At 44.2% G+C, this 23,283-nt stretch overlaps 1 protein-coding gene across 1 annotated transcript in view; it reads left to right on the forward strand.

Moving 5' to 3' along the window:
• The window catches only part of AGBL1 (ATP/GTP binding protein like 1), a 332,766-nt gene that overhangs the window by 37,328 nt on the left and 272,155 nt on the right, over positions 1 to 23,283 (forward strand). The window contains exon 2 of the mRNA XM_037393817.1: positions 22,549 to 22,612. Coding sequence (XP_037249714.1) covers positions 22,549 to 22,612 — 64 coding nt within the window. The remainder of the gene's footprint in view (positions 1 to 22,548; positions 22,613 to 23,283) is intronic.

The raw sequence follows: 23,283 nt of genomic DNA on the forward strand, positions 1-23,283 counted from the left end.
GTGTGCTGGCACTGCTCATAAAACCCGTTACCCACCTTCCTCCTACCCAGCACATGTGAGGACACTGCGCCTGCCTTCCCTTGGGTCTCTCCCCTCCTTATATACGGTTTGTTACTTGGTTTTATTGAGTCCTGCTGATGAGAAAGAAACCCCAAAGCTGTGCTGGGTTTGGTGGCAGGGTTTGGGCCGCGGGGGGGCTGCAGGGGTGGCTCCTGTAAGAAGCTGCCAGAAGGTTCCCCCATGCCGACGGAGCCAACACCAGTCAGCTCCTCGATGGACCTGCCGCTGGCCATGGCCACATGATAAGAAATTGCACTGATTTCCCCACTTTGGGTCTTTTTCCTGGTGACGGTAACTGCTGAGCGATGTCCCTGCCCTGCCCTCCCCCAGGACCCTCTCGTTCTGTTTTCTCTCCCCTGCCTGGCTGGGTGGGCACCGAGTGTCCGGCCAGGGTCAGCCCACCACAAAAGCGTTTCCTCAAAGTCACTCATCAATGTGTTAGGTCCTGGAGCATTTACGACTGGCATTGGATGTTTCCAATGCCTTTAGGATGGATCTTTTTTTAAGGGAGGGATGGGCAGATCCCTCTGTGTGCTTCCCGAACTGTCAACTTTTTAATACCCATACAGCTCACCCAAAATGGCCAAAAATTTGGTACTGTAATGGCAGAATACCAGCTCTCTATCTGAAGTATGGTATTTCATGCAGTGTGACAGATATTTTTTTTTAATGAAATCAAACATTTTTATAAGAAAAGTAAAATCTCTGAACCTGAACTTCCGTAGGAAAGCTGTCCGTATACCTTCTTTTCTTATTCTGCCTAGTAATTTGTGGAACATCTTGCCTACCAATCAATTGTCCTCACAGCATTCTCTCTGAAGGGACTGATGTGTCTCCATAGTTATGGCAAAGGCATTTTAACCTGGTTTATTTTATAACTTGCTAGTGACATCCTGGGACCCTGCTGGCATACACAGAAACCAAGGAATGTCATGCTTGTGCCACTTGTTCACACATTGCTGGGCTGAGCTTGGGAGGATTTGTCTTACTATTTGGCTAAAGCACTTGATCAATGAAAAGATTCTGCAGGGTGTAACGATCATCACGTGAAAGTAGTCCTTGGCCAAAAGTAGAGCATTTTATTCTTCATTTAACTGCTTCTCAGAAGGTTATGGTTTTATCTCCAGTCTGTGATTGCTTTGCTGACAACAGCAAAGACAAGTGTGTGCACATTGGCTGTCTGGTATGTCTTTGTGTGGTACCGAGTCCTGCAAGCATCTGCCTTCTGCCCAGAGACCGAGGTTCATGTTACCGCTTCAAAAACCCTTAGTTATTCATTCAAAGGAGAAAAGCTCCTACTGGAGGGAATAAAAAGGTCCACACCAAAATGAAGTGCTTATTTGAGAGAAAGAAGACTGAAATTAGTGTCCCCAAATTGGAAAAGCAAGATCTAACGTTTGTCTTCTGCATATCAAGTAATTGTCTCCACTGTCAGCCTTCAAACCACCCTGGAGTGATGTCTGTCTGGACCAAAAATGCCATTCTGGTGTTAAGAAAGCTGAAGTGAAATTGCTGCATCCCTAAAAAAAAAATATTTGTGTTGTACTGATTGACATTTTCATATTGAAAATATTTTGCTGGAAAATCCTCATCTAACCCTCTACTCAACTTCTTTACCTGCTCCTTCTTTTTTACCAAGTCCTTTGATATCATTCAGCTAAAGCTAAAAGTGGACTCCGTGCCCTCCTAGGAATTTGATCTACAACTACAACTGTACTACAGCATGTCTTGTGCACTGGAGAGTGAGTTACTATACTTATATATGGATATAGGTACACGTGAATCACTGTAGTGGCCTTGGAGCAAACTCTCCCCCAAACTGCACCTTACAGGGGTGGCTTTCCTCCTGCCCTTTGCCAGCCATCCATGAGATGGGGAGCACGGCAGGGTGCTGCCCGTAGCGGCTGCAACTCGGAAGAACCATCGGGGTTGGAAGCCAAAACCCCTCCGCGAGCCTCGGTGAACTCTCTCCACCTGTCCCTCATGCCGGCTGTATCTTCCGTTCGTTGTCAGCGCTCGTTAAGACCGAGGGCATCTCTCTTGCTTGCTTTGCCTTCTCCGTGTCTCCAATTTCACTGGAACAGAGTCAAACGGAGACGAGTCCACGCAGGGTCTGGAACGGATCAGCAGGTCAGCTGGGAATGCCTGTCAGGCAGCCAGCATGCTCCCTCCCTTCTCCCTGGCTTTCTTTGAGGTTTGTAGCTCTTCTGCTTTCTTGTTGCTATTGCCACCCTCCCCGCACTCCCCCTGCTACACACCAAGCACCCAGACCTTTCCTGAGCACTTTACTTAATCCCCAGGATTCTTTATATAGGAATTAATCTTCTCGTCACAGTGGGAGAGCTGGGAGGGAGGGGGTACATTTATCTCTCCTGCTGAGGTCTAGAGTTGCATTGCTGTGATTATTGGTGGTAGCAGTGTGCATGTGTCTGGGGATCTGTGTTTAGCTTCTTCGTTTCTTAAACGGCACAGGGGCAGCAGCAAGGCGAGTTGACAGCTTTGCTTTCCCGCTGCATTGTGTCTGCTGCTAGAGAGAGGGAGTGTGAGTGGTGAGCAGCATGGCAGAGCAAGAAGCCAGTGGCTTGCAAGTCCTTCTCTCCACCCTCCAGGTAAGAACAGCTTGAACTAATGAGAGAAGCGCTTGGGCTTGTTTTCCTCTTTCACTCACCAGCAGCGACTTGTTGGGCTGAGGTGGTTCATACGAGCTCCCTGCTGGCTTGTCTCTAGAAGCATCGCTGTGCAGGAGTCCTGACCTGCGCCTCCCACCCTAAAAAGCCTTTATGAAATGAAGTTTCACTCTTCGGAGATGAGCACTGGCGATCACTGCTGTGCATCAATCACCCAGCCCCGTCTGAGAGCAGAGCCTCAGCTCCCAAGACCTGGCTGCGTGCAGCGGGGCAGTGAGGGCAGCGTGAGCAGTGTGAGGAATCGGCAGCCTTGCAATGAATGGGACCTGACAGCGCTGTCAGTCTGTCAGCAAGGCAAGCCCCAGCAGCGCAAGCCACTGCTCCCGGGGCTGAGGGGACGAGTAAACAGATCTGCCTGGAAGCAGCGAGTTCCTCCCTGTCAAACTGCCTTCATCAGGACCCTTAAGCACTCCCTGGGAAGTGACAAAGACTCTTGAGGCTGAGATCGGATCGGTGCTGGCATCAGGTGTGCTCAGTACATGCTCCCAAGGAGCAGAGGGAAGGGAAGTGTCCTGCTCCAGGATCATACGTGTCGGACAAGCTTGGCCACGGGATGAAGGAGAGGTATCTCTTCTGCTGTCTGTAGGTGATCCCCTCAGTGCTGTTTTCCCCCAGAGTGGATGTGTTCCTCCTGGTCTTGCAGGAGATGTCTCAGCTGAGGCATGAGCTACCTGATGAAACAGGGCTGGTGTTTTGGGGGAGAACTTGTGCTTTCATCAGCCATCATTTTGTCATGAGGAGTGGGCGGGAATTGCTTTGCCAAGACAAGCTGCTTGCATAAAAAGCAGCTTTTAGGTACTTACACTGAAAAGCCAGTTGTCTGCACTTCTCAGGTGCCCTGAGCCCCTGCATGCAGCTCCATGGGGCTGGGAGATTCACGTCGGAGGCAGCAGCATCCTCTGACTGCTACGTGTGTTGTCAAAACCTCACACACTGCAGAAGCGGAAAATGAGGGGTAGGGTGTCTAAAACAAACTTATCCCCCTAGATCAGCCCAAGGATTCATGTCTGCCAGCCCTGCGTCTTGGAAAATTTCTGTCACCCGTCGCAAGCTTGTAGAGGAGGTTGTAAAACCCCATGATACGCAATTGGCTTCGAAACTAGAGTTGTGGGGGCTGATCAGCCTTGACATTTTTATCCAAGCTTATGTAACAGTCAACAACTTTTATTTCTTATAACATTGTCAAACCCTGGTTTGCCCTCCATGGCACCCCATGGCAGTGAGTTTTGCAGGTCAGCTGGCACACTGAAGAAAATTGTCCTACTGTCCTTTTAATTTTTGGCAGCATAACTTGCTTGCCCTGTGTTCTTACAGCTTATTTAATGCATATTTTGTACCAGATAATGTTTTTGCTGTATCCAGGGTATAGTCCTCTCCCTACTACTTTGGATAACTGAGAGCTGAGTGTGCGTCCCCTGTTTTTTCTTATTCTCTCTAACATTAAAAGTCCTACTGCTCTCTGCATAATCTGGAAACAGAACTGAACAAGGCCCAGGATTAAATTGGGAGCTGTAGATTAAAATCACATATGTAATTCACTGACAGAGTGAATTACTCTAGAGCTAGTTAGACTAACTAGTCTAGAACTAGTTAGGAACGCTGCAGGTGTAATAGTTGGTATTGTTAAAATCACAAGGCAGTACAGCATTCATCTCCAGTATTACAAAATCTAACCTTGCCACAAGACCCATGTTTCCAAAAATTCTGTATTCTTTTAGAGAAAACCAAAAGTCTTTTTGTTATATCTTCAGTTAGATGCAGAGGTTTGGGTGCTAGAGGATAGAAAGTAAGTGGTTGGTGACAATTATGGTATGTTCCGATTCACCTCCTTCTCCTACTTCCAGCTGAAACTTGATCAGCATAACTCTGTAACGACATCACCTATCTCTGCTACAAAAATCGGGTGATAAAAAAGGCCTTCACTTGACACAGCTGGAAAGCACTGGCCTGAGAAATAATAACTGTTGTTGACGTTTGCATTTGCTGATAGCATCTCTCCACACTTTGTGATTTTCTGCCACAGCTGTCCAAAACATGGTTGCTTTGTTTCTGTGTCCTGCTGGATTGTCTGTGTTGGTTCATATCCTTTTACTGGGCATGAAGGACATGTCTGCTGCATACAGTGGCTATTCTGCAGGATATTACTGTGTATTTTCCATTTCTGTTAGCACATGATACTGCTTTGTATGCAGAAAGCTTTCAGGTGAAGAGTGAGGGAGCACTCACCCACCAAGTCAGTCTTTATGAACCTCAGAATGAAAACACCCTTTCTCCTTCAGTCGCTCACGCAGGGCTGAGTTTCTTACCTACCTTCTAAGCACTGGCACAGACTATTACTCTCAGTTGGAGGGCTGTCCCCACCTGAGATAGGGTCTACCACCTTCAGCTAAGGGAGAAGAAGTATATACAAGAAGCCATCTACCCCATCTCCTCCTAGCGTAGACTCTTCTACTCCAAGTGCACAGCCTGGCTTTGGTAAGGATGGTATTAAGCAGAACAAAACCAGAACGCTGTGCACTTTGTAATTGAACTCCTGCTCTAGTCAAGGAAAGAAACACATTTGGTTTCTGAATTCTACAGAAGTGTTCCCAGTGCGACAAAGGAGCATGATCCTCCAAAGACAGCTCAAACCCCTGAAAGTGCAATGTGTTACAGATGTTCTGAAAACTGACAAGGTGAAAAGCAAAAACTGCTTTTAAAGCACAGCTGCATTTTGTCACCAAAATGTCACCGCAGGGAAGATGTGACATTTCAGATCTCTAGGTAAAAAAGTGCTTCATTGCTTACAAGGTGCAGCTTTAAAATGTGAATTTCAAATTTAAGAAAAGCCTCTCCCTGTCTGACAGGCTTGGTGTTAGTAAGGAAGAGCAGAGCTTTTAGGAGTTTACTGTAGTTTCTCATTTTGCTTCTAACCCTGTTACCTTCTTCTTTGCTCTCTATTCTTGACCATCCCCTCCTACAATTATCATCTCCCATCCCTCTGGCTTGGATAGTGTTATCCCATCCTGTTCCTGTCTCTTGCTGCAGGATATCAAGCTCCTCGCCTCACTTCCAGCTCAGCTCTGTCTCTCATACCTGGACAGTGCAGTACTCAGACCAGGGCTGGGCTTGTTACCATTCCTCACCCTGCTCCCTGACCGCAGCGTGGCAGAAATAAACATCCTCCCCATTATGGCTTTGACAGGGAAAAAAGCCTGACATTCCATGTTACAGGCAGCTTTCCTAGTGCAAAATCCCAGAGAGATCTGGGATTAAATCTCTTGTTTATTTTAATGCCAGGAGGAAGTATCTGGGTGTTAGTTAAAAACAGCTGTTAGCTGCTAAGAAGAACAATAGAAAACTGAAGAAAGATGTTCCATTGCGTCCCAGACTACTGAATCCCTTGAGACTGTGGAGCATCCTAGCTTCTACTCCTGGTTGTCTTGGCCCTCATCCCACTCCACCCTCTAGCCAGTTAGCTACATAAGGAGCATTTTTATTCTCACTCTGCTTTATCCCTGCTCTCTTCCTCGCTTGCCAGGCCCAGATGTGAAGGCTAACCTGCCTCGGTTAGCCCTGAGCACCTCTCCCTGTTCCATGGCAGCATACATTGTGTCGTCTGAGGAGTCCCAGATTTCCTGTTGGCTCTCAGCATGGGTTTCACATGCTTCCCCAAGCCACAGTCCCCGATCACATACTCTGCAAAACTGGCAACCCCTGGGGCCGCTGGCAGATCTCTGGCTCAAACTGTCCTGCTGTGTTGGACTGCCCAGGTTCCCAGATGCTACGGTGCAAAAGCAAAGAGGTGAGAACCTTATGTATCAGTGGAGGGTGGTGTTTGTATGAAGCGATTCCTCTGAATGGCTGTGGTGCCGGGGGAGCAGACAGAGGATCTGCTGTTTGCTAACTTGAACCTCCCTGCTCCTTCGCGCTGCCTCTTCCGAGCTGTTTTGCTGGCGGGCTGACAAGGCAGTTCTATTGTTATCCTGAAGTGGGAAGATATCTATGCTGCTCCAGTGACAATGAAAATAAACGTATTGCACGCAATGCTTTTATCTCCTCTGCATCCTTGCACTTACTCTGTCAGCAAAGCTGCTGAGATTCCTGACTTTGAGCAAAATAGATGCAAAAATCCCAGGAACTGCTCAGCAAGCAGAATGCCCACTGGTTTGGGCTGGGGATGGAGGAGCTCGCAGTTTGGATTTGTGTTTTCGGGAGGCAGCTTGGCAGGCAGGGCTTTGTGGAACAGCCTTAGAGGGACCAAAAATCAACTCAAAACCAGATGGCCATTTTGATGTGGTTCATTAACTGAGTTTTACTGAGATTGTTATACCTAAAGTAGACAGCAGTGGACTTAGTGTCCTCCTGTTCCTTACAAAAATACTCTAGCTCTGGAACAAGAAAAGTGGTACAGTTAGGGCAGTGAGACACTTTTCTATAGGGTTCAAGGGAAAACCCTTCCTGGGGAAACACTGGATGCTCCAGCAGCTCTTTTGTATCTCTACTACCGATGCTGCTTAGGCTGTGTGGCAACTTTTCTGCTTTAACTGTTCAAGAAAAGGAATAATTCTCTGCAAATAATCCTACAGAGGTAGTGCAGACCCCCACCCCAGCCTGCAGGGTCACTGCTTGCTCTTCTGACCTCAGCTGTCATCTTCTCCCTCTCCAAGGAGAACCTAAAAGTAACCCAGAGCTCTTCCCTACAATCCCGGGCTCACCATGAGGCACTGCTAAGCAAGAAAGAAGAAAGGAGGCTAGCATCCATGCATTAACCCCAAATTCCTGTCAGGCCATGGAAGAAATGTTGAGGTTTGGCACTCTTGTGAATCAGGGCCGAACACTAAAAGCCCTCAGAGGAAGCTGAGGCATGTCTTGGACTCTGCTGAAACCCTTCCACCGACCGAGCTGGGACCAGAATTTCGCCCTCTGTCCCCAGGCTGGCCGCAGCTGTTTCTCTGAGCACGCTGCCAGCTCCTCTGAAAGTGCCTCCCCTTGGGCTGCCCAGAGCTGCCTGTGACCACATGAATGACAATTCAGGACCTCAGGGAGCAAAATGTACCCAGAGCCGGGTCGGAGAGGCAGCACCCACAGCTGGGCTGAGCAAGAGGGTGGGTTGCAGCCTGAGTCTCAGCAGATCTTTCCGTGTTGAACAAGGAAAGCGGGCTTCGGTCTGTCTTCTGCTGACCCTCATCCTCCCCTAGTGTAGCTTGTGCTGTGAGGACAAACGAGATTGTGTCATGAATGTTCCTGGAGACCCCTTTCTCCTTTCCTGCAGAAATGTAAATGCGACAGGATAGACATGTTGCTAGATCAGTTGAGTGCAGATCTGGCAAAATGGATTTTAACTCTCTGCATCTGAGTTAATCATGTGTAAAACGGCTAAAAACCCCACCATGCCTCACTTCGGTGTTTCAGAAATCAGGCAACGAACATTGGGGAAAAAATATCTAAGGTTCTGGACACAATGCAGTAAAAAAAATGGAGGAGTAAATTAATAATTTGTTTTCAGTGCAGGGCTTGGATTCTGCACAATAAATAATGCAAAGAACCACATGCTAAATGATGAGGACAAAAAGCTATATGGGGTGATTTTCCAGGCAGCAGGCACTGTTCATCCTGAAGCAGAGGTTTTGTGAAATAAAACAAGTTGTCATGAAATTTAAAAATGCAGTTATTCCAGGGGGCAAAATGAAACATCAGGAATGGTTTAAAACTGTGGCTTTTTAGCTGTTGAGGACCTGACCTCATGCTCAAGGCCAGGCTGTTTAACTTAGATTCTTCGGCTGGAATATAATGGCACATTATACCATGTCAAGCAGCTCTATATTGTGTGTTTCTGTACAACTGCTGCATGATAGACATAAACACATATTAACCTACATTATGTAAGGAGGCACTTGTTTAAAATACTTATCTTTCACATACAGTATAAAATATATATTAAAATGCCTCTGCTTATTTATTTGTAAGTCAGGAATAATTATTGGTAGCTATCTAGCTTCCATAGGTGTTTTGTATGTGTACAGTTATATTTATATACTACATCAATATTTTTATGTCAATGAAAAATTTCCACCTTCTCCTTTTCTCAGGCTTTAATAATTTCCCTCTTTGAAATATATGAAGAGATGTTTTCATACAGAGAGGTGTTTGCTTGAATAGATTTTGCTTGTGTTTCTTTGTATAGCATAATCTTATTTTCAGTGTATTAAGCTGCATTTTGTTGTGATGGCTCAAAGATACTTTCAACACATTTTTCTGCCCGATGCAGTGGTCCAGTCCTCTTAGCTTTATCTATAATAGAAAAAAAATGCCTGTGGTAGAAAATATGTTTATGGATGTCTTGAAGTTTTTTTACGTTACATTTAGCAAAAAGGGCAAAAAAGTTACTTGTATTGAAAAATGTGTGGGCCGACAATGGTTAACTTTAGCAGTGTCTACTGACACCAGCGGAGAGTTTACTGTTATCTGTTAACAGGAAGAAAAACTTTTCATACAAGTACCAGGAGTTTAAGAGATGGGGAGGGATTTTGTGTCACTTGGTTAGGGATAGCAGGGTTGAAAATTGCTCCTGCAGTGGTTGCCATCGTAGGGACGTTGCCTCTGGTGATTGCTGCTGTCTGTCCCAGGATAGGTAACACAACAGGTATCATTATTACTCATGCAATGAAATCTGGAGAGGGTTTATGCCTCTGGCAGTGCAGGTGGAAGCTCCTTCTTCCGCAGGGCTCCAGCAGCAGTCAGTGGGAAGCAGAGAAGTAAGGCAGTGTCTGCTCCTCATGGAACGAGCCGTGCTCCTGGGGAGAGGGGGCCCTTTTCTGTGTGTGTTAGTGTTGATGTATGCATACCTGAGAACCATAGGCTTTCACATGTCTTTGAAAAGCCTAAATCCATAGGCATAATGTGCCCACATATGTCATTGGGCTCTGCCAGCCTCCACCCTTGTGGCTATGTTCTTCTTACCAGACCAGGATAGAAAATAATTCTCTCTTGCCTTTCCCTGTTCTTTTAATAAGCGCTTGTCTCACAGACAGTCTATTTGCACCTGTTTGCCTACAGGGCCCGATGGACCATAGGATAGAAGCACCAATCCATCAGCTGGGGCCATTCCGCATGCCCGGCTTGCTGCTTATCCCTGCAGGAAAGGATGAAGGGCTGTGATTCCTGGGCAAAGCAGGCTGATTTCAGTCCCCAGGGGATTGTGAGGCCAGAACCTGCCTGGAAGTTTGTGAGATATACTCCTTGAGAGGGAGCTACAGCCTTCTCCAGGGAGACCAGGAAGAGTACAAAGCGATCTCACCAGACGGTCTCCCTTCTTCCCACTGACAAAACCAAGTTCGCTGGAGGATGTGAGGAATGAGTCTTAGGGGGAAGCCATATGGTTTGTTCTCGTATAACTAAATTGTCCAGTTCAGCTGACATCTGGTGGGTCATCAGTGCCTGCAATCCTGGAAGCTGTGTGCAACACAAAGCACCACTGTGCTGCTGGTTCAGAAGAGACAGTTTCAGTTCAGAAAAAACAGTTTAATTAAAAATGACTTTGAAATAAGAACATAAGTCCAAACCAAGTAATTGTAGACATTTTGTATTATAATTTTATTGGAAAAAAAAAAAAAAAATATTCCCCTGGTTGTTTCATCTTTGTGAGAAGTTGACCTAAAGATAGCCTAGGTGCATTCTTTGGGTAAAGATTCAGATCTCCAAGAACTGGATAATCTTTTGCCTTTTCATAGAGGGAAAACAATTTCTCTTAGTACAGTTTTTGGAAGGAAAGTCTAATGTGATGAAGAATGCCCCTTAAAATAATGGAAATCTGGTCATTCTCTTCCACAGGTCAGTGGAGACACACCACATGCATATCCATGACTTAGTATTTCTTTTTGATCTGCTGCGCTGTTACAGCCTTTATTTTATTGAGTGGAGACCTACCACATTATAAAGAAACCAAGGTTTCAGAAATCAAGAATTTGTCATTGATTTCATAAGATGCCTTCTGGAGAGGACAAACGTAACATAGTAGAGATTCTTCTGCCCACAGGCACCACTAAGCTACAAAAAAGAGAATTAATATTTGAAACCAGTTATTGATTGATAGAATAACATCTGCTTGACAGGGAATTCCATGGGCAAAGCTAAACCCCCTTCCTTTAGGGGGGTTAGAGAACAAGGTTGGGTTTTTTCTCTTCATGGTCTGTTCTCCTGGAAGAACATAGCCTTATTTTCAAAAGGCTCTGTGGGTTGAGTTGGAATTAACGAGAACAGCAAAACTTTCATGACTATTCTTATTAGAAAATTCTGACACGGAACTCCTGTGGGAGAAATAACTACTCTACCAAAGAAATCTTGGCTTCCCCCCCCCCCCCCCCTTTTCAACAAGGGATGCTTTGAAACTGAAACATGTATTTTCTGACCCTAGAGCCATGGAAGCACCACGGCATTGTGTTTTACTACAATCAATCTCTGTGAAGCCTTTTATGCACATTAATTTTTGGTGTAATTTACAGGCAGAGGCTTCCCACTGGGCCCAATGGGAATTTGATCCCTGCAGCAAACAGAGACAGACTCTTCTCCCCTGGGCCCATCTGCTCCACCGCACTCTGCTACCTATTCCCTTCCTTTCAAAAGGGAGAATGATGGTGTACTGATGGCTAGGGCAGGAGACCTGGGCTTTATTTCAGCTCAGACTCATTTGATATCTGTGCCTCCAGATTTCTCCGTTTGGTCAGCAAATGCAGCTAAAACTCACCTGTCAAGTTAAGGCAGAGGGAGTCTCAGTTCACATTGTTTCCCAAATCAAAGGATGGAACAACGTACTCCATGAACAGATGACCCTCACGCAGCCTGGGTGAAATCAGTGCAATGCCTATTGACCTCTGCCATCCTCTGGGGTTTTGGGGGTTCCTTCTGAAAGGCCAATGCAGCACAGCTACAGTTGGCCCTCCATTTTATTCAGGATTAACCTGGCAAGTAGGAGCGTGACAGGGAGAGAGAGATACCCTTCCATAAGCAGTTTGCTTGGCATGGTGAATGCCCACCTGTCTGCACTGCAAAGGAGGGGAGGGGGGAGAATGGTCCACCTGACCTTTCACTATGATTAAAATGCTGATCTGATGAAGTCAGAGGAACAAACTGAACTGCCTCTTTCTACCCTCCATTTTTCCAGGAATAAACCAGTGCCATCAACATGGAGACAGTTTCTGGAGAGGCTAGGGGAAAGCAGCACTACTGCTGTGATTTATCTGGCCTTCTATTTGGGAAAACCTGCATTTGAGTAGCCTCTTGCCCCATGCTAAAGTTCTGCAAGTGGGGCAGAGAGCTGGAGATGACAAATGACAAAGAGAATGTGTGCCTGGCTCTGTCTTTCTTTGACAATCCCTTTTCCAATAGGGTTGAGGTCATTTGATCTCCCCATAATGCACAGGGATTTCAAGGGGACAGCTGGAAGTAGAGATGCATTAAAACGACTTGCTCTCTGAGATGAAACCCATGCTTATTAGCGGTTTGTTTCAAAAGCTCCTGCAGCAGCAGCTGTATCTCACTGACTGCAAACTCTGGAGGATTTTGTCTAAAAGGTGGTTGTCTGAATGGCTGGCTGATCAAACAGCTGGAAATCTTCCCAGATTAGTTCCTAAAAAAGCCTGTAGAGCACTGTTACATCAACAGGTCTCCTTCAGAGCATGCTCAAATAAAATAGGATGCAACAACTTCTTTTTGGTGGCCTCTCCATACTGGCAATGGCTGCAGGCATTGGAGGTAGACTGACATAGACCAAATCTCCCACCGGATATTTGCTGAAGAATTCACTTTTCTCTCAGAGATGAGCCCATCCAGACATCAAGACTGCATTCCCTCAGATCTCAGTGAGACACGTGTGGGTCCATGGAGAGATCAGAAGTCTCTGCCCATTGCTGTGCCAGCACCAGAGGAATACGTGGCTCCTGCCAAAGATCCCTCTTTGCACCGGAGCCATACGCCATCACATGTTCAGCCTGTCCCTGTGTCTCAGGAGAGACAGCCCATGGAGTTTGGTTTGGTGAAGTCCACAGGGAATCACAGTAGAATGAAGCTAAACAACGTTAGAGGATGGCACATCAGGGGATGCTCCTTGCCCCCTGGGTCAGGATGTTCTGGGTCTGTGCTGCCCCTCAGAGACCTGTGGGCACAGCACGTGCCAAAGCGTGCTCCACCACAGAAGCACCATGGTCTTGCTGTACAGAGAAAGGCACCAGTAGGAGTAAGAGCTCTCATTCATCTCTCACTTTGCAATGTCCCTGATCTACAGTAGCCTGGATCTCAGCTCAGAAGCCTCTGAGAGGACAGTGAGCTTGTATTTTTAAATTTAACTCCTGTCACATTTTCCTGGAGCACAAACGCAGCAGTGGGCTCACTCGCTGAGCTAATAAAATGCTTTTTAACTTGACTGACTAGCGCTTTGTTTGCAAGTGCTTCTGAGTGACCAAACTGAAGTAGCAAGGGCTGAATAAAGCTCCAAACATATCTCTGTAACATGATGGCATTGGCTTGCTGCTGCTGGGTGTCTTGCGTGAGGTGTAGACTAAAGATAATGAAAAGCTTTTTTGCCTTCTGGATGGAAAATGATGCAGCCCTGTTATACCTGTTAAAAACCTGGCAGCCTTCTCAGAGAACTGAGGGCTTTGCTTTCAAGAGAATGCTGCTTAAATCTAGACAAATGGGTCTGAGCAATGCAGTTAAACAGATGTTCTGCTTTACATTACTAGTAATAATACTTTGAATCATTAGAATTTTGAAAGAGTTTGCTATTCATTACGGATGCCAAGTTTCATTTGTTGTTTGATTTTTCACTTAGACTCGATGGGAAAAATAGGTTCATCATTTTCACTTTCAGGTTCTATCTTTTAAGAAAATAAGCTGTGACTAACAATAGTTATTAGCAGTTTGTCTCCACTACCCATACCTCAATCACCATTATTAAGTGTTGTTTGATTAAGGGCTTTTTTACTGCCATTCCAGAAAGCACTTTTGAAAGTGGGATAGATTGACACATAAGGACACTTGTATTGGTAAGAGAAAGGACAGGTGTTTTTCCTAACTGGAATATACCTTATAGTGATCCTTTTCTTCAGCCTGTACAAGCTGATGTCAGACTAATGGTAGCAAATGGGAGTGTTAGCACTGGAATACAGAGAGAAGCCCAGACCCAAACAGCATCATCCCTGGCAAGTGCCAGGGCCGACTGAAAGCAGACATAGGGACTCTTGTGGCTTTACCGTGCCTAGCCCAAGCAGGACATCACAAGGAAGGCAGGGATAGCAGCCCCTTCATTAAGGCTATTTCCACATGCACACACTCACATTTGCTATAGCATTCAAAATCCATGGCTTTATTAAAAAGCAAGTACATCTAGAAATTTACCAAAGGTCTTCCAGACTCACTCATACTTTGAGAAATGCCATTGTTTGAAAAAAACCTGTTAATTCGCAAATGCACTTCTTCTTTGAAATACAGTGTTTTCTGGACTGACACTCAAAATCTCACAAGGGAAGATAGTGGCACGTTTCACCACGCTGCTCTTTCATCGTTAGTGGTGGAAAAGAAAACTGTATCTGAATGGAAAAAACAGATCCCTCCCTATTAAGTTTGGGTGGCAGTTGTGTTAAGTAACTGTAAGAGAGTGGCACTTGAACAAAACATTAATATTTTAAAATAGTTCAGTAACAGCTAAAGTAATATAAAATACAGGAATAAATCCAAGAAACAGCAATCAACAGTAAGTGCTAACATGCATATCGAGATCATTGTGCAGGAACGGTTAATGCCTTATAGAAACTTATCAAGAGTGTGAAAGACATATGCTAGGATAATTTTGGCATTAAAATAAAAATAGATTAAAAAGAGGAAAAAATGAACAATATAATATTAAATCCAGTCAAAATCTTTAGGTGTCATAGGTAACTTATTGTGAAATTAGAGATGAAACCTGTGAGAATTTATCTGCAGTAGAAATTACACAAAGAACTTTAGAAATATTCAAAGTCTAAAAGCCTTTTGCAGAATATCACGTGTTTTGATTTATCTCAGAGTTTCCTCATTCTTTTAATGCTTCCAATTTGACAGAAGCATTTTAAGGTTATATAATAATGTGTTTTACCACCAGTTCTGCATAATAAAGTAATTGCTCTATTAGAGATGCATTAGTGAGAGGAGCAAGTGACACAAAGGAACTTTGTATCAGGAGGAACTTCTGCACAAGGGCAATCTTTTCTTTAAGAACATAGAAAGAACTTTGGCATGAAGAAAGAAAGAAAGAAAAAAGCAATTTATTTTGCCAACAGTATCCAAGGTATCGTGATCTATCAGGGCACAAGTCCAGCAGATATCTGGGTGACAATACATTTTATTAGTGTAACACACTAATGGTGCGACACAGACGTGATGAACAACCTTGCTCTGAAGTTAGGTGAGACACCTTGGAGTCTTTGTGGCACAGCAGGTAAAACATCGTTTGGAAAAGGGTCAGGTCATGGTCTATGTGCTTCTTAATTCTCATATGGATGAACTGAAGGTAGCAGCCCCCTTGTCCTTGGGCACAAGGATGAACCACTTTGTAAGCAGGTCTGGGACTCACCGGTGGTGAGCAGCCCTTTCCTCTCCCAGTCTGGCGTTAGGATTCCTTGCAGGGGACAGGTCTGTTCTGCTGCACTTCCTGGGAAGTTAGAAGAAGACTGATCTCAGGGAAGAAAATCTTTGAGCCCCCCACAAATACATGGAAATGCGTGATTGCGAGCTATAATACTTGTGTGCAGTGTTTCTGCTTCAGTTTATTGGAATATCTTTGTGGGCTCTGCCACCAATCTGCTTAGGTATTGGCTAAGTCAATTTCCCACCATAGGGTGATATCTCCCACCAGGAAAATAAGGGACAATGAATATGATCTTCTTGATGAGGGATGCAGTGGGACAGGTGTTAATTAATATTTGTGAAGAAATCTGTGATCCTGTGATGAAAGGTGTTATGTTAGTGCAATTTATTGCATTAAATATAGTAAGATTCCTTGGCACAGACGATTTCCACCAAGATGTTATTCACTAAGTTATTTTGGCTAGAGATCAGCTCAGGCCAAGCTGTTACATCTCAACACCTTCAGCGTTTTGAAGACATTCAGATGTACGTTTGGAATTTGCCCGTCTCTGCCTTGAAGCAGTGCAGTCCCACAGCGTGTAGCATGTAGCCTTGGAGAAGAAGCCCTGAAGCTCAATGAGTAGGAGCAAAGCCCTGTGTGATAGCACGTTAGATGTTGGCTTTGAGGCACTGCTTCTGCTCAGCACCTGGGTGAGCCGCCATCCATTGTGCAGGGTATGGAATCATCACGCCCAGCAGTCAGCTAGTGTGCTATTGAAAAAAATGTTGCAGGTTACCACACCAAAGTGCAAATAAGGATGAGAAGACATACACCTTCAGGTCACTGCAGGCCCTGAAAAAAGCTACCCACCTGACTGCAGCAGGCCACAGAGAGGGACAGTTTTTATTAGTATTTGCTATATTCTGGGGTATAAAATCCACAACTGTTGCTTTGGGCCGATGCATAGAGCCTGGCTTGGTGTTAAGCATCAGCAAGAACAAAAACGGCTGGTGCTTGGGTCAATGGGTTGCTAGCCATGCCTCACAGGGGTGTGCAGGAACCAGCGAGAGGGACTTGTCTCTAAAGTTCGGGAACAGGAGCAAGAACTTGTCAGACCACGTGCCTTGTTCTGGGAGGCCCTTTGGCTGCCCTGCATACAGTTTGAGGGCTACGTGATCCCACGCAGCTGCGGACGCCTTTCTTGCAGGATTAAAGAAGTCACTTAGGACACTACCCGGGCAGCAAGGTCCTCCTCTCTGAGTCTTTAAATAGCTCCTTTCCCTCCCATGTCTCCTTTGAGTTTTCTGGCTTGCTCAGGTCTATCTGGCTTCTTGGCAGAGGAACTCCAGATAAAGCTAAAGAAATGCACTTACTGTTTAGCAGAGGGGGGGACACGTCTCTGGTGGTGCTGAGGACATTTGGATGTGTATTTTGGGAGCAGGGGCAACAGGACTGTAACTTCTTGGGATCCTTCTAAAGCTGGATGATGGTAGTATTGTTACAAAGTGCTTCAGAGAGAGCAAGGTTTAGTTTGTAATCACTTTAATCTGAATACTCGTTTATTCTGAGGTTGCCTAGTGATATTTCAGAGATCCCTAAACCCTTTTTTCCCCCTTAGATTTTTTTTTCTAAACCTCCCTGTATCCAATACTGTAGATAATAACCTTCCAACAAGAAGAAATCACAGTTAGCTGGCTGAATATTGAGGCTGAGGATGGGAGCGCACAGACAAGAAACTCTCCAGGGTATTTTGCCCTCTTATTTAAGTGTGAATTTTTAGCTCCACTTAAATTAGAAAAAGCAATTTAGTCTGACAAGGCACAGAATGTAAAGCACCAAACCTGGCTTCACAGTTATGGTAAAGCTGGATAGTCAGTTGTGGAAAGAAGACGTCCAGCTGGCAAATCCATACTGCCAGCGGTGAGCGGCTGTGCCCAGCAGTCGGGTCTGATGAGCCCCGCTGCCCAGCCGGTGGCAGAACGTCGGGAGGGGAGTCTCTGATTTAAGCATTAATACAGTTATTAGCAGCCCAATAGGTTCTAGAGGTCTCAGGACAGAGCGAGGACTAATGCTGCTCAGCCCCTAAGCTAGTCTTGATTTTAGCTGGTATTAATTTTGCGCTAGGATTTCTCTTCGATAGGCTTTGAGTGCAGGGAGTGAGAAATCTTACTTGCAGATGCAAGTCTCATTACACAGACAGTTAGGCTTCTGACTGCTCTATTTGTGTGAGCAAATTTATTAGGGGTAAGAGAAGAAAGAAGGATGTATTTTGAGCAGGTCAAATCCTGCTTCCCTATTTAGAAACAGGCTATTTAAAAACAAACAACCAACCTCTGGAACTGGACATCTTATTCCTTGGTCTCTCTAAAAACCACCAGGTCTGGAAGTTTCTTAGACCAGTGCAGCAATAGCTTTTCTTTAAAAACAGACCATTTTGGTGTGTGTGTGTGTGTGGGTTTTTTTTTCCCTATGCAGTCACATGGCTTTGTGAGGCTATATTCAACAACTAATTTAATAGGAGTATTGGTAGAAATGATGTTATGCATTGTCTTGCAGAAGCGATTTTGATTTTGCATTTATTATTTTTGTGACTGGAATAACTGCTTCATATTTCTTTCCCCAAATAAAATATTTATTGGTAAATATTGCGCTGCACAAATTAATGCTGTCTGATTTCTACCTGGGCACTCTCCTTCTTTCAGCATTAATGCCCAGTCTCACAGCAAACACCCTCAGTAGTCTGCATGTCTCGTTTGGAGAAATACTTGCCTTTGGGCAAAAGACATGAAAGCCCGGGAACTGCACAAAAGACTGAGTTTATAGGAAGCCTTTGTTTTAAGCCAGCTCTAAAAGGGGAACTGCACTGATAGCTGCTGCCAGGCAGGTGGGACAGGAAAAATCCCACCTCTGCTGGGTCTTCAAATCTTGCGGAAAACGTCCCAGGAGAGTTCCCTGATGAAATGAAATTACTTGTTCTGTAGTTCAGTGGCAATTTTATAATCTTGAGTAAATAACAGCTTGTCTTGGTGTGTTCCCAGGAGCAGGACAAGGAGACAGGAACTCCTTCCCTGCTTAATTGTGGGTCAGCAAAATAACCCGAGCTGCCAGTCAGAAGGATCTTGGGATCAAGCTGTTGTCCTCCAAACCCAATGTCACCAACTAATCGCTTGCTGCCTGTAATGTATCAGTGACTATGCACTGGGGTATTTCTTTTATTCCTGGATTTTTCCATCGTCCTGCTATCTATCTATGAGGAGCTTCAGCCAAGCTAACCAAAGCCCCAGTGTTTCAGGGATTAATTCCCAGAAAAAGCTGAGAAAGGAACTACCAGCTAGGAGCTGATTAAATATATCTGAACTCAGCCCTGTGATGAGTTGGCTGAGGAAAACAGCAGCCTTTGCTGAAGTAAAGCTAAGATGAGGGGCTCCAGCCAAAAAGTACAGCCATGCTTGATCATTTAAATGATGTTTTTTGCTACTTTAGCCTTTGTCTAGCTGGAAGCCGTGAAAGGCAGCTACAGGCCGTTGTTAATAGGTAACAATTTAGCTCTAACTTCAAATCCTTCTAGTGAAATCCTGCAGGAGGCTGGTGATTTTGTAATCTAACTTGAGCCTCTGGGAACTTTTCTCTGCTCTCATTCCACCCATATACCATGAATGCATCTTCATTAGTCTGTGTGTGTATAGATGTTGTATCTAACATTCATAAGTGCTGGCAGGAATGGAAAATATTTAGGAAGAGGGAATTTACTTCTCTCTTTGCTTATACTTTGTTCTTGAACCATCAAACGCATCTTTCAATAAAAATAACTAATGTGTTTATTTTAACCAGAGCTGGGTAAGTAATTTGCATTAAAGAAATTACTCTATTCATCTTTTTTAGATCAGGCACAAGTTGTGATCTTCTCATTTGTACTTACTGTTCAAAAAGATTTACTGATTATTTTTAATGAATGAATTTTTTGACAATTCATCCACAGTTTGCTATGAGTATTAATTTAAACAATTGATTCTAATAGATTTCAATGTCCAAATATCTTTGATGGCTTTGAAAATCTCAAGCTAATTTGTCAAAATCTGAGCTTTTTGTTTTCAACAGGCAAGTTGCCATTTTGCAAGACAACAGCAACTTCAGGGTTGTTTTTCTGTGTTGTCTTGCTATATAAATTGGAGCTGTGTTCTTCTGTACTATTCTGTATTATTCAGTGGTGCCACCAAAGTTAGTGGGAAATATCTTAGAATTTGTAATGGGACTACACTTTTACCCACCATTTCAGGAAACACACAAGTAATCCAATTCCCTCACTAGTGTGCTGGAGGAAGGCAAGCAATGGGGCACCAACACAGTTGGAGTTTTAGTGTTAAAACATCAAGAGTAAATACTCAGGTAAAGTATTTGGCAACATCACCCAGCTCTAATTTGCACATTTTAAAGGTTGATCTTTCATGTCCCCTCAAGTTCTTTGTTCGCCTGAGTCTCTGGGTAAAGTGCAGGGAAAGTCAGAGGATATCTTATGTCATCACTATTTGTGTTAATGGCTTAGGAAACCCACAATCCAATCAGTTAAAATAAACAACCCAGTGTAATAGGAGCATAAATCAATGAAGACTTCATTACTGAAACCTTAATGCGTAATCCATCCACCTACAGAGGAAAGGGATACTGACAGGCAGCAAGACAAAACCAGAGGACAGTCTGATTTAGGCAACCCTGATATTTAAAAAGGTGCTGAGAACCGTAGCTCTTCCTGGAGTCAGTAAATTTGGTGAAGACTCATCACTCCTGACAGCCTGCCTCTGACTATTAAGTCCCTATGCTAAAAAATGCCAAGAAACCCTTGGGAAGAGAGCTTTGATTGCTCTTTGTTTGCTCTGGGAGACTCGAGACAGCTCTAGATTAGGGACTAATGAACAAAGACATGAATTAGCAAGATTAACATATGACTAAAACTCTATGTGTTACCTAGAAGTAATGGTATTGAGACCCTGCTGCAGACTTTCCTCTCTGTGTGGTCCCTCGAGCCAGCAACATGAATTGCACCCCTCCAGTAAGGTGAGGGTGGCAATACTTGGTGAACCAAGAGTTACTGGATTTCTTTAAAGCCACGTATTCTGTTTGTCTTGGCTTGGAAAGAAGCAGTAATCCTATTATATTGAGCCTTTTGATTTCAACATGGTTCATAAAAGGGACGAACTTTTATGTTCAGTGCAGAGATCTCTGCTTGTTGAGTTAATGTAGTGATGAATAGAAACAGCAGGCTCTCGCTCTGGGCATGGGCCAGCTCTGAGATGGGGATGAGATGTGCTTTTACTGTGGATTTTAGCTAACAACAGAAGTAAGGTGAGTCTTTGGAAAGGCAGCAGTGCTCACAGACCCTCCTCCCCTGAGTCCCCTGTTTCAGAAGTGATTCTCCGACTGTTTGCTCCGATCTCTCGTCCTTGCCTGACTCCTCTTTCTTCCATCCCCTTCCCCTGACCACATCTTGTTCTTATCTCACTCCCCTGCTGATACTCATGTCCCTGTTGCTCACTCATGCCAGCATGAAATGTGTATTGAGCACTCAGCGCTGGTGATTGACCAAAACCAGCATGATGGTAATTCTGTTTTTCAGAGATTTGGAGTTTGTTTTTGTTAATAATTATGATTTTTAAAAATTTATCTAAGAATATATAATTTTAAGGATGTTGAAGTTAGGAAACTCAGCGGTAATATAGATTATTACATGCAGAAGACAGCACATATAATTTGCCACTAAAGAATGAGTTTTGGTTGAAGGGAACTGCTGAGCATCCTATGGGAGTTCTGCAACAGAAGTGGAAACCTGGTTCTCCAAGCTGACAGTCACCTGCTCTGACTGTGAAGACTGGCCATTTTCTCGCTTCATTCCCATGTCTCACTAAATGCATATGCTCCCCAACTATAAGAAAGGAGGAGGAGGTATGATACGCAGCTCCCTAACTAGCTACATAACTATCAGCACTGTGTCAGCTTATGTTGTGACTTCAGCAGGGATCCACTGGAAAAGAAAACTCCATTTGCAATAATAGTCATTATTATAGATCTGAATTAGATTTCCCCAATATTCTTTCTAGAATTTCTTTTTACTAGGTGTTACTTCTGAGTTCCTTGCCTTAAATATTCAGCTGCATAATGTTAAATATGTCAGAGAATGGTCGAATCAATTCAGCTGGTAAAATGATCCCATATATCTAGAATACATACTAGCAGGTTAAGTGGCTGAAGCACTTCAACATTCAGAAATATAGGAGCCATTTATTTGTAAAATATTATCCTATTGTAGTAATTTAATGAGAGATAAAGTGTTTCCATTATAGATCATGTGATCCTGAGGTTCTTCAGGACCAAGCCTACAGAAATGCAAGTTTTCTATTATATTTGAAATTTGTACTGTGTCGTATTGTATCCGTACAGAATCTAAGACATCTAGAACTTAACCCAAATCCCTCATACAGCAATACAGAATTGTGATTAATTCTTCAGTTGCAGCAGTGAAATCTGGTTGTCAAAGGATTAAAGAAGGGGTCTTGTGTCTCATGGGTGGTAGATATCATGTGTTTCCTTCTCTGCAAATACAGTATATCTTTTTCCTCTAGTGCAAAATTTAAAGCGAATCTAAAGCAGAATGTGTGATGTCAAGGTGTGATGGTTACTTGGTCTTGATTAAAAATAAGTTTAGGGCATCTTTCTGGTCCCCAAATTCCAGGCTTCCTTGTGGCTATAGCTGCAAAGCTGCAAAGACGGGAGAATTTTCTTGTAAATGAGTTTAATATAGTTTAAAGATATTATTCTTCAACTCCCAGTAAGAAGGGATGCTGTCATGGAAGAGCACCCCACATCTGTCATTTCTGTGTGATACAGAATTTCCTCAACTTTGAGGTAGCAGACCAAACCAAGAAAGAGAGATGTAATTTAGAATTTAGATGTAAACCTTGCAGAAATGCTACTGTCTATTAAATCTAAGAATTATCTAAGAATATATAATTTTAAGGATGTTGTGTAGTATGATCAGTATGTCTGTCAGAGGTTTTTAAAATGTGTTATCAGTATGGTTCCACATTTCACTGGCCAGATGGCACAAAAAGTACTCAGTATCAAACAAGGATCTCTGTGCCTCTAGATTGCATGATGCGCTGCAACCCTGTGTAGCCTGAAATTTGCTGTTCTGAACTGATCCCTAAATTTGGTGTGTTTCCATTTCAGAGCTCCTGTGACAAGGATGTCATCCTGAGTGTTCTTAGTGTCCTCACTGACCTGCTCTCTCTGGGTAAGGAAGCAAAGGTCTGAGGCAATGCCTGTGGGCTAGGGATCTTCAAATAGGTCAGGGAATTCATACCTGCATAAACTTGGCCAGATGTTTGCAAGGTGAAGAAAACAGGAATTGTGTCCATAGATCAGCAGTCTTTACTCCTGTGTTTGGAAAACTGAGCTTTTTTAGTAGGTTAAAGGAAAAAAAAAAGATTCAGAGAGAGTCTCAATTTTATTTTTTTGCTTAAAAGATGCCCATGAGTTTCAAAGTATTTCATAAACTCTGGCAGTCAGCCACTGGAAATGTTCACCAGTGCCATTGGAGAGAGGGCTGTGGGACAGGGAGAGGAGCCTGGCTTCCCAGGGCACAAGGACTCTGATGGAGAGAGCTCAGCATCTCCACGGCAGGCACCTCCACCTCAGGGCTGCAGGGAAGGCACGTCTCTGCCTGTGCCTGAGCCACATGAGAAAATAAATGAATTGGCAAAAGAACTGGGGAAAAAAAATTAAAAAAAAGGAGTTTCTTTTCCTTCCTGCTCCACCTCAGAAGTGTCATTTGCTAAACAATTCTGAACCCCGTGAGCTGGGCTGCGGGGGCTGCAGTGGTGAGTGCTGGAGCCTCCTGCCTTCCCTGCTCCTCTGAGCCCACCGCAGACATCGCGGTGCCCCTCTTCCGAAGCCCTGCAGTGC

This window comes from Falco rusticolus, chromosome 7 (assembly GCF_015220075.1).
Source record: "Falco rusticolus isolate bFalRus1 chromosome 7, bFalRus1.pri, whole genome shotgun sequence".
NCBI classification, from domain to species: Eukaryota; Metazoa; Chordata; class Aves; order Falconiformes; family Falconidae; genus Falco; species Falco rusticolus.